The 12,119-nt window shown below is 35.8% G+C and overlaps 1 protein-coding gene across 1 annotated transcript; it reads right to left on the minus strand.

Moving 5' to 3' along the window:
• Positions 1–1,542: 1,542 nt before the first annotated feature.
• LOC113724655 (uncharacterized) lies at positions 1,543–2,782 on the minus strand. Its single transcript, XM_027247537.1, has 2 exons — positions 2,504–2,782; positions 1,543–1,698 (listed from the first exon to the last, which is right to left on the minus strand). Exons 1-2 carry the CDS (start codon positions 2,780–2,782, stop codon positions 1,543–1,545), a joined length of 435 nt encoding a protein of 144 aa, XP_027103338.1.
• Positions 2,783–12,119: the final 9,337 nt, after the last annotated feature.

Below are 12,119 nucleotides of genomic sequence, written 5' to 3' on the forward strand. Positions count from 1 at the left end.
TAGTAGATAGTTATTTGAATCCGAAGGTAGCTCTCTCTGTAACTTCCACGTATTTTGCTTCACTTCCATCGTCTTTTTGTATGTATTTACGTTATAATGGAATTTGACCCATGAAACTCATAAAAAATGTTCTAAAGTGATAATTTTGATAAATATATTTTTTGTTAACTGCACACATGTTAGAGAGTGCCTTAAGCACTAGGATGAATAAACTGCACCTACACATCATGACACTCTTCTTCTCGATGATGAAAATTGGCATTGGCCTTTGAAAATGAAGGTATGCTTGTCCTTTAGCGTATTTCACATTTACATTATAAGTTGCTATGTATTATCTAAAACATTTTTAGATTTAATTGCAGTAAAGTGTTTAAAATAAAAGTGAAAGAGCCCAAAGTTAGAACTAGTGTATATTAAAAAAGTACAAGTCCAAACATAAGTCACTCGTAGTAATTAGTTTACCTCACTTTTTCATTTTCTGGTTGCTTTTTGCTGAAAAAAAAAGATTAGCATTTAAAAATTAGAACCTCCTGATCACGAGTACTCTTAATTGCTCGTATAATTGAGAGAGGAGGGAAAACAAGGAATTTAAAGGTCTTGTTCTATGAAATCTGGATTTGTACTAATCATAACAGATAATTGCCACGCCGCACCTTTATTACCTATGTCTCAACAATGGTTGGTTTGTTTGTTAAGTTGGTAAACGCTGATGGGGATTAATTGCCCAACCTTTCACTTTTATTGTCTACACTCTGCAGGCATAAGTTAGAATTTTTTTTTTTAAACAGAAACATTAGAAGTATTATTGATATAAAAAACAAGCCATACAACTTGATCAAAGGCTCATTATATTGAGCTTTACAAGAGTGTCCTTAGACATTGAGGATTAAAGTGTTCCTCAACTTGCACTAATTTAATAGCACAAGCACTGATCCTTCTACTTATCATATTACATTGGTGGTGTATCAAGCTAAATGAGCATTTCATAAACAAAGATCTAACATTTGAATGTCTTCCAGCTGAGCAAAAAGTCTTATGTCTTGTGCTTTGTTCCTCTCAAACAACATATCAACTGAGGAGATGAAACTTGCACTTTCACTTCCTGCTAGAGCTTCTCCCTAGCCTTACACAGTGTTAGTTTGATTGCCGCAGCATATTCCAACATGCTTTCTCCTGTGCTTCTTTCCCTTATGGCCCAGACAGCATATGTATTATTGCCTTGAGTAGCCACTATACCAATTCCTAGTGGCTTTTCTTCCTCCTGCTGGCTGACTTCCACTACAATGTTCATTAGATTGTTTTCATCATTGCTATACAGTTCTTCCTCATTTCTTGATGTTGTTTCTTGAATGCTCACTCGTTTGTCTCTACTTTGAGCTTCAGTGTACTCCAACCACTCTAGGTGAGCTTTCTGTACAATTTCAAAAGGGTGACGGTATTTATTGTTGAAAATCTTCTCATTCTTAACTTTCCACAATTGCCAGAGAATGTTGACAGTAAGTGCTTGGTGGAAATTTCCTTCAGTCCTGGTTGTAGCTTCCATTAGGCCACACCACCATTTATTGAAATTTTCTCTATAATCTGCAAGTCCATCCCATTGCAATGGAGCCAATCTTTAGACTTCCTTTGCTTGATTGCAGAAAAAGAACAGGTGTTCCTTCCCCACATATCTGGCAAATTGGCTCTCCTATTCTGGTCCTGCAATATATCAATTCTTTCACTGGAAGAGCTTTGTCCAAGCATTTCCACATAAAGTTCTTCAATTTGCCTTTAATGTTCAGTCTCCATATCCACTTCCACTCCTTCTCTCTTTGTCTAGTGGTGCTTGATTCCCCTTGTCATCTGGATTCCTTTTGCTGAATATCCTTTCCTCTACTCAAAAACTTATAAATTGATTTGACAGAATAATTACCATTATTGCTTCCTGTCCAGAAATTGCATTCTTCCCTTCTTGCCAAACTAATTGGATTTTTTAGTATATTTGCAGCATCTTTCCCATTGAAAGTTCTGAAGATCAAGTGTTTATTCCATCTGAAATTCGTTATCAGTTCTTCCACCTTTTGCATTGGAATATTGAGCTGTCTGGATAATACTTGGCCTTCATGATCTTGCTTATCAACAGATTATGACATGTCACTAGTCTTCAGATTTGCTTTTCCAGTAGAGCCTTATTGAAATCCTACAAGTCCCTGAACCCCTCTACTTTTGTCCTTGGTAAGCTTACTCTAGGAGCACCAATGCATCTTTCTCTTTCCATTTTCTTTCCCCCACCAGAATCTAGCCTTCATAGGACTAATATCCTTACATAGCTTCCCTGGTAATTTGAAGTAGGACATAGCATATGTAGGTAAAGCCATTGTGATGGCTTTTAGTAGTATTTCCTTCCATGCAATACTCAGTAATTTATTCTTCTAGTTCTCCATCCTCTGACAGCTATTTCTGATAAATCCAAACAGTTGTTCTTTCGATCTTGTGATGACCATAGGCAAACCAAGGTATTTACCTTGGCTAACCTTCTAAATGTTTCCCAACCGACTGACTTTACTTGCTTCTCCTCAGGTACATTCTTGTTGAAGAATACAAATGATTTGTCAAAGTCTATCCTCTGACCTGATCCTTTCTCATGTTTTGCCAAAATCTTCATCAATTCTTCAGCCTGACTTGGGATTGCTTTCCAGAAGATTAGTGTATCATCAGCAAAAAATAGGTGGGATGCAGACGGCCCTCTTCTACGAATGCTAATTCTTGATATCTGTTTCATATCTTCCGCTCTTCTTAGCATGTTAGATAGTCCCTCTGAGCAGATTAGGAACAAGTAGGGGGATAATGGATCCCCCTATTAGCATAAGTTATAGCTTACGGAGTATGTTAGAAGTTTTTGATATCTACAATCATTAATTTTTTTAACCTCTCACCCCTCCTCACACTCTTTTTGCTCTTGATCATTAGGTTTGAGATTCAAACTTTGAATTTGGCGGTGGGGAGAATTCTAAAAGTCCCCCTCTGACCACTGATGCAATCACTAATTGAATAGTAATTGCTCTTGATTGTCAAGTTCAAGATTCAAACTTTGAATTGACGGTGGGGAGAATTCTAAAACTTCTTCCCTGTCCACTGATGCAACTATGATGATTAACTCACAAAAGGTTCGAGTCCTTCATGAGGTCACCATGAACTCTTTTCTTCAAATTTTTTTCCTAATAGGAAAGAGATGTGATTTAAAAAATCAAGAGAGGGCAGAGGAGTAGAATTTAGAATTTCTAATTCTTGGAATTTCGACCTTAACCATTAAACCAAAACCTTCTTGGCAGGTCACCAAGAACTTAAATACATGAACCAATTTAATTCTTTGGATTTTTCTTTTTTTTTTTTTTTTTGGCGCCATCGATTTTTTTCAGACATGATACTACGACAAAAATCGAGACTTTATTGGCCTATTCGATAACTGAATAATTTTGAGCATTTATCAAACACAGGACTTCGATTATTCTTGAATTTCAATTATCAACTAAACTAAACCTAATCTGAAATAATAGCAAATCATATATTATATACTCAAAAAAAGAAAAAAATGGAAAGATTTATTCACGACAATCAAATATGTCATCAGCAAGAGGATAGAGTGACAAAACTATTCAAAATTGAAGCAGGAACAAGTATAGCAAGTGAATGGGAAAATTTTTTTTGGCTATTCCCAAATCATTTATTAAATTGGAAGAGTATTCACAAATATGGAAGTCTGTACTACTCAATCCCAAAAATATCAGTAACCCATGCAGTTAACATGGAAATGGAGATGAGGATTCCATATTTTCCCTCCCCCCTTAATTCCCTCCTTAAACCGCAACCCCAAACCTTTTGGGCTAGGAGTCGATCACCTGACTTGACAGGCAGGAGCATGGCTCCCTGGCCAACAGCTTAACAAGTTGTAGGTTAAAATGAAGATCCATTTTCCATCAAAGAACATTTTTTGATCATAATTCAATTAAATGTCGATTGGCGATACACTTCAGCTATTCATCCTATTGTAGCTCCAAATTCTTATCTGCAATTTATTTGACAAAAAAAAAAAAAAAAAACCAATACCAAAATATCATGCCATCTAGTAATCTCTTTAAACCACTTTCACCAGCAATTATTTTATACCTTTATATAATAACATGGGGCCGGGTTTTGCAAATTATTTAGTCAGGCTTTATATATATTAAGATCTGATCGAAGTGGTAAAATTGTGAAAATACGGACACCAATCTCACACACACCGAGAAAGGGTGCAACCATGTTTGTAGTAAGTGGAGTGCCAGCATGAGATCAAGGAAACAGATTGGGTAAGATGCCTTTTGCCAATTACATGTGGCAAATCTACTATTAACTTGGAAAGAATATGGTTAGAGAAGTGATTCATCAGAAGAAGATTCATTCATTTTTTTTAATAACAACATAGAGCACAGAGTGTTGGTTCAACTTGATAGACTCCTTTAATTACATTGATAAAAGCACAAGAAGACTCTTTAATGTAAAATAGTCCAACTTAAGTGTCCAAAATGGTAGAAGTAGTATTAAGCTGATTCATCCTGATTCCCAATTTGATCACATTCTTGGGCTTCTTGGGAGATCTCTGCTACATTAGACTTTAGTTTGCCGGCTTTTTGGGAGATTCCTGCTACATTAGACTTGAGCATTCGTGTTTACCCCACAACAATTTGTTCCTTAAATTGTAACTGATCCCATAGGCTAATCTACCCATCTAAATGACTTCCTAACAACTGTCCGACCCTAATCCCACTGATCCCATTGGCGAATCCACCCATCTAAATGACCGCCTAACTGTTGACCAAAGTACCTCATCCTACATCGGAAGTTTAGGAAGGGCTGAAGGACTTCCTAACTATAAATAAGGGCCCTGGCTCTTCGTCTTGGAATCATCCCAAAATTGTCTATTTATCTTCTAAGGTAATTTTCTTATTTCTCCCTCTATTGTAATATTTCACTTTGTAGATATTTTTAATGAAATATAATTTGGTAGTGTCCGAGGACGTAGGCATTATTGACCGAACCTCGTTAAATTCTGGTGTTCTTTATTTGTTATTTATTTCTTCAATAGCTATTATAGGGTATAGTTGTCGTGTTATATTGTGCTAGTAAATTACATTTGTAGAGTAATTCTGTCTAAGGAGATTGGGTTTTAAGCGGGATGATGCAAATCGATTCTCCAAGGACCACTCGAGAAGAAATCGAATTGATCAGACAGCGGAAGGATCTATCTTGATCAGGTTATGGGTACAAAAGACGGATTCTAAACCAATCAAGGACAACTCGAGATTGTTTAGAACGGTAGAATGGCGTCACAATTCAACATGGTCTTGAATTGATAAATCAAAACTTGAACAAAGGAGATTCGACTCACTTTGTATCAAGGGACATTCCCCAAGGAACAAGAGAAAACTCTCAATTTTTATTCATAATTGTCTTCTTCATCATATATCATGAGCTTGGCTATTTATAGCCTTACAAGAGTTAAAAACCTAATCTAAGTTGGAAACAAATCAAGTTTCCTTACTTGATACGACTTCTAAATTTGACACAATTTTCTAAACAAATTTGGAAGCAATTAACTATTTTTCTAAAACTCTAATTCAACTAGAATAGGAAACTAACTAACTCAAATTGGCTTAACTATGGTTAACATGACCTTAGCCTTTATTCCCTAATTCAAACAACTTACTTAACTCTCAAATTAACTCTAATTAACAACTAACATTGCTGAAAACTCAATTAAATAAATGATAACAAGAAATAAGCATGACACAGGGTTGGATCTTCAATGATTCTCGAGTTCCATTGCACCATCAACCATCATTGGAATATGAAAACTTTTAAAATGAATTTTCTTGGACTTGAAAGGAATCCAATTCTTCATGTTCTCATCATTCCCCTCTTCTTGAAAGACGATTTGTCCTCAAATAAGTGTTTGCTTACAAAGAAATAACTTGAAAAATGTTTTGGTATATACAATCCAAGAAGCATGTCTGCCTTTTTTTTTTTGTCCGAATTGCTCTCCTGAAAAGGGATGACAAGTGGCGGCCTAACTTCCTAAAATATAGAAAAAGATGGCCGAATGTGAGGATAAGATGAATGGGTTAAGGAAAATCCTAAAAAGTAGGAGAAGTGGTGGCTAAAATGTAGGGATAGGTCTTTGTAACGGGTTAGGAAACTGGGTTGGGAGTGTTTTGGGAATGGCTAAATCGGTAGGCTCTTTGGAAGTCAATCAATATTGGGAAATCAATCAAGATTTGGCAATCAATCAAGATATCAATCAAGATTTGGAAATCAATCAAGACTTGAAAATCAATCAAGATTTGGAAACCAATCAAAACACAACTCACTTTGGAAACAAACACAAGGAAAAAAAATTCTTTTTTTCGGATGAACAGTTCTGCTATAGTACTATAAACAGTATTACTACAGTAGCGGCGGATGAACAGTACTACTACAGGTGTGAACAGTGCCTATGAACAGTACTCCGTGAACAGTTCCGATTTTTGTTTTTTGACGACTCGACATAAGATTACGACTTCATTTAGAAGAAATTTAATTAGAGTTAAACCCTTGAAAAATCTGTTTTCAAAAACGTAATCACACCAAGAAATTTCAATCTCGATCAATCAGAGTACAACATAAAAGAGTCCAACTTAAAAGTGTGCAAAAAGGGAGGGTAGAACTATCAGAGCACAAGAAGACTCCCAGTCAAATAAGATAACAGCAAAGCAAAGGGAAAGAGTTCACAACTCAAGATGACAGAGCAAACGTAAAAGAGTCTAACTTAAAAAGTAAGTATGCAACAGGATAAAACTAGTAAGTTGATTCATTTTGCTTCTTCAATTTGATCAAATTTTTTATCTTGCGGGCTATTTTAGAGATTTCCGTTACACTAGACTTGAGCAGTTGATCTTCATGCTTGACACTATTTTCATCAGCCCACAAGATTCTTCTCCAAATCTTGTTGGCAGTCACACTTGCGCCAAACTTCCTAAGATTATAGCCAAGCCCATATGCCAATCCACCCATCTCAGCAACAGCCCAACACCAATTGCTAGGTTAGAAGCTTTGTCCAGAGCCTTGTCCTCTCCATCTTTTTCACTTTCACCGCACAATTCAAAGTGTTCGAGGATTTTAGCATTCATGTCATCAGTCTTTTCAATTCTTTCAGCGTCATTTAGTGTCAACACAACCTTTGCGCTTCCCTCCATCACCCCATCATCAACCTCGTACTTGATCTCCATATTTGACAACTCATCTCCATGACAACCACCTTTTCTGACCTTAATTGCACCATGTAAAAATGTTAGACCACAACATTACACGTCATTGTAATTCATCACCAACACAATCATGAACCTTAATTACACCATGTAAAAGTGTTGGAACATAACATTAGACAAGTAACATAAGTATAAAAAATATGAAGGTGTGCACTCAAAAAGTATCAAATTGAATACCTGATTTCTCATGTCCCCGAATAATCTTGTCATCACCAACATTGAAGCTGCTTGACGGCTCTTAACCATTTTCTTTAGCCAACAAGAATGCATAAAAAAAATTGAGCCAATTAAAATATGAATTTATCATGTCTAAGTATATAAAAGAGTGATTTAGTTTATAGTAGTCATATGTCTCCATGAACTGCAAACTTAAATTTTCAAGAAAGTTAGAGATAATAAATGTAATTTGTTAAAACACCTATCACCACGATGAGTTGACTTAATATCAGACAACCCACCTCTCTCGACCCAAAAATAAATTTTTCATATTGTCATACTATTAAAATGAAAAGGGAAAGACATAGCACCTAAATTAACAGCAATTATTTGAACTATAAGATCCCAATGATGCATGGTTGACTTCTAATCATAATTCCAGCACAATAGAAGAAAATTGCATTGTCGCTTTGAATTTCTCTAATACCAGCCCAAGAGAAATAATTTAACCCAAATATTCCTTGAGTTACTTTGAGAAGCAGATTCAATTGTTGTGTTGAATTTCTCTAATACCAGCACAAGAAGTGGTTTAACCCAAATATTCCCTTTAATGTCTCTAATAACAACAATATACAAGAGGACTCCTTCCCAGTCAAATAAGATAACAGAGTACAACGTAAAAGAGTCCAACTTAAAAGTGTGCAAAAAGGGAGGGTAGAACTATCAGAGTACAAGAAGACTCCCAGTCAAATAAGATAACAGCAAAGCAAAGGGAAAGAGTTCACAACTCAAGATGATAGAGCAAATGTAAAAGAGTCTAACTTAAAAAGTAAGTATGCAACATGATAAAACTATTAAGCTGATTCATTTTGCTTCTTCAATTTGACCAAATTTTTTATCTTGCGGGCTTTTTTTAGAGATTTTCGCTACACTAGACTTGAGCAGCTGATCTTCATGCTTGACACTGTCTTCATCAGCCCACAAGATTCTTCTCCAGATCTTGTTGGCAGTCACACTTGGGCCAAACTTCCTAAGATTATAGCCAAGCCCATATGCTAATCCACCTATCTCAGCAACAGCCGCACACCAATTGCTAGGTTAGAAGCTTTGTCTAGAGCATTGTCCTCTCAATCTTTTTCACTTTTACCGCACAATTCAAAGTGTTTGAGAATTTTGGCATTCATGTCATTAGTCTTTTCAATTCTTTCAGCGTCATTTGGCGTCAACACAACCTTTGCGCTTCCTTCCATCACCCCATCTTCAACCTCGTACTTGATCTCCATCTTTGTTGACTCATTTCCAAGACAACCACCTTTTTTGACCTTAATTGCACCGTATAAAAATGTTAGACCACAACATTACACATCATTGTAATTCATCACCAACACAACCATGAACCTTAATTATACCATGTAAAGGTGTTGGAACACAACATTACACATGTAACATAAGTATAAAAAATATGAAGGTGTGCACTCAAAAAGTATCAAATTGAATACCTGATTTCTCATGACCCCGATTAACCTTGTCATCACCAACATGGAAGCTGCTTGACGATTCTTAACCATCTTCTTGAGCCAACAAGAATGCACAAAAAAAAAATTGAGCCAATTAAAATATGAATTTATCATGTCTAAGTATATAAAAGAGTGATTTAGTTTACAGTAGTCATATGTCTCCATGAACTGCAAACTTAAACTTTCAAGAATGCTAGAGATAATAAATGTAATTTGTTAAAACACCTATCACCATGATGAGTTGACTTAATATCAGACAACCCACCTCCCTCGACCGAAAATAAATTTTTTATATTGTCATACTATTAAAATGAAAAGGAAAATATACAGCACCTAAATTAATAGCAATTATCTGAACTATAAGATCCCAAGGATGCATGGTTGACTTCTAATCGTAATTCTAGCACAAGAGAAGAAAATTGCATTGTTGCCTTGAATTTCTCTAATACTAGCTCAAGAGAAATGATTTAACCCAAATATTCCTTGAGTTACTTTGAGAAGTAGATTCGATTGTTGTGTTGAATTTCTCTAATACCAGCACAAGAAGTGGTTTAACCCAAACATTCCCTTTAATTTCTCTAATAACAACAATAAACAAGAGGATTCCTTTCCAGTCAAATAAGATAACAGAGCGCAACGCAACACAAGGGGACTCCTTCCCAGTCAAAAAAGATAACAGAGTACAACGTAAAAGAGTCCAACATAAAAGTGTGTAAAAAGAGAGGGTAGAACTATCAGAGCACAAGAAGACTCCCAGTCAAATAAGATAACAACAACGCAAATGGAAAGAATTCACAACTCAAGATGACAGAGCAAATGTAATAGAGTCCAACTTAAAAAGAAAGTATGCAACAGGCTAAAACTATTAAGTTTATTCGTTCTGCTTCTTCAATTTGATCATATTTTTTATCTTACGGGTTTTTTCAGAGATTTCCACTATACTAGACTTGAGCAGCTGATCTTCATGCTTGACACTGTCTTCATCAGCCCACAAGATTCTTCTCCAAATCTTGTTGGCAGTCACACTTGGGCCAAATTTCCTAAGATTATAACCAAGCCTATATGCCAATCCACCCATCTCAGCAACAGCCTCACACCAATTGCTAGGTTAGAAGCTTTGTCCAGAGCCTTGTCTTCTCCATCTTTTTCACTTTCACCGCACAATTCAAAGTGTTTTGAAGATTTTAGCATTCATGTCATCAGTCTTTTCAATTCTTTCAGCGTCATTTAGTGTAAACACAACCTTTGCGCTTCCCTCCATCACCCCATCATCAACCTTGTACTTAATCTCCATCTTTGTTAATTCATCTCCAAGACAATCACCTTTTTTTACCTTAATTACACCGCGTAAAAATGTTAAACCACAACATTACACATCATTGTAATTCACCACCAACACAACCATGAACCTTAATTACACCATGTAAAAGTGTTGGAACACAACATTACACATGTAACATAAGTATAAAAAATATGAAGGTGTGCACTCAAAAAGTATCAAATTGAATACCTGATTTCTCATTTCCCCAAATAATCTTGTCATCACCAACATGGAAGCTGCTTGATGGTTCTTAACCATCTTCTTTAGCCAACAAGAATGCACCAAAAAAAAAATTGAGTCAATTAAAATATGAATTTATCATGTCTAAGTATATAAAAGAGTGATTTAGTTTATAGTGGTCATATGTCTTCATTAACCGCAAACTTAAACTTTCAAGAAAGCTAGAGATAATAAATGTAATTTGTTAAAACACCTATCACCACGATGAGTTGACTTAATATCAGACAACCCACCTCCCTCGACCCAAAATAAAATTTTCATATTGTCATACTATTAAAATGAAAAGGAAAAAATACAACACCTAAATTAATAGCAATTATCTGAACTATAAGATCCCAAGGATGCATGGTTGACTTCTAATCATAATTCCAGCACAAGAGAAGAAAATTGCATTGTTGCCTTGAATTTGTCTAATATCAGCCCAAGAGAAATGATTTAACCCAAATATTCCTTGACTTACTTTGAGATGCAGATTCGATTGTTGTGTTGAATTTCTCTAATACCAGCACAAGAAGTGGTTTAACCCAAACATTCCCTTTAATTTCTCTAATAACAACAATATACAAGAGGACTCTTTTGCAGTCAAATATGATAATAGAGCGCAACACAACACAAAAGGACTCTTTCCCAGTCAAATAAGATAACAGAGTATAACGTAAAAGAGTCCAACTTAAAAGTGTGCAAAAAGGGAGGGTAGAACTATCAGGGCACAAGAAGACTCCCAGTCAAATAAGATAACAGCAAAGCAAAGGGAAAGAGTTCACAACTCAAGATGATAGAGCAAATGTAAAAGAGTCTAACTTAAAAAGTAAGTATGCAACATGATAAAACTATTAAGCTGATTCATTTTGCTTCTTCAATTTGACCAAATTTTTTATCTTGCGGGCTTTTTTTAGAGATTTTCGCTACACTAGACTTGAGCAGCTGATCTTCATGCTTGACACTGTCTTCATCAGCCCACAAGATTCTTCTCCAGATCTTGTTGGCAGTCACACTTGGGCCAAACTTCCTAAGATTATAGCCAAGCCCATATGCCAATCCACCTATCTCAGCAACAGCCGCACACCAATTGCTAGGTTAGAAGCTTTGTCTAGAGCATTGTCCTCTCAATCTTTTTCACTTTTACCGCACAATTCAAAGTGTTTGAGAATTTTGGCATTCATGTCATTAATCTTTTCAATTCTTTCAGCGTCATTTGGCGTCAACACAACCTTTGCGCTTCCTTCCATCACCCCATCTTCAACCTCGTACTTGATCTCCATCTTTGTTGACTCATCTCCAAGACAACCACCTTTTTTGACCTTAATTGCACCGTATAAAAATGTTAGACCACAACATTACACATCATTGTAATTCATCACCAACACAACCATGAACCTTAATTATACCATGTAAAGGTGTTGGAACACAACATTACACATGTAACATAAGTATAAAAAATATGAAGGTGTGCACTCAAAAAGTATCAAATTGAATACCTGATTTCTCATGTCCCCGATTAACCTTGTCATCACCAACATGGAAGCTGCTTGACGATTCTTAACCATCTTCTTGAGCCAACAA

This window comes from Coffea arabica, chromosome 2c, assembly GCF_036785885.1.
Source record: "Coffea arabica cultivar ET-39 chromosome 2c, Coffea Arabica ET-39 HiFi, whole genome shotgun sequence".
In the NCBI taxonomy this organism is placed as follows: Eukaryota; Viridiplantae; Streptophyta; class Magnoliopsida; order Gentianales; family Rubiaceae; genus Coffea; species Coffea arabica.

Bases quoted from the DNA above. Each gene is read 5' to 3' on its own strand.
- LOC113724655 (XM_027247537.1), bottom strand. From the start codon at position 2,782: ATGCTAAGAAGAGCGGAAGATATGAAACAGATATCAAGAATTAGCATT. The intron at 1,699-2,503 runs GTAAATACCTTG...GATATATTGCAG, and splicing joins CATTTAGAAGGTTAGCCAAG to GACCAGAATAGGAGAGCCAA.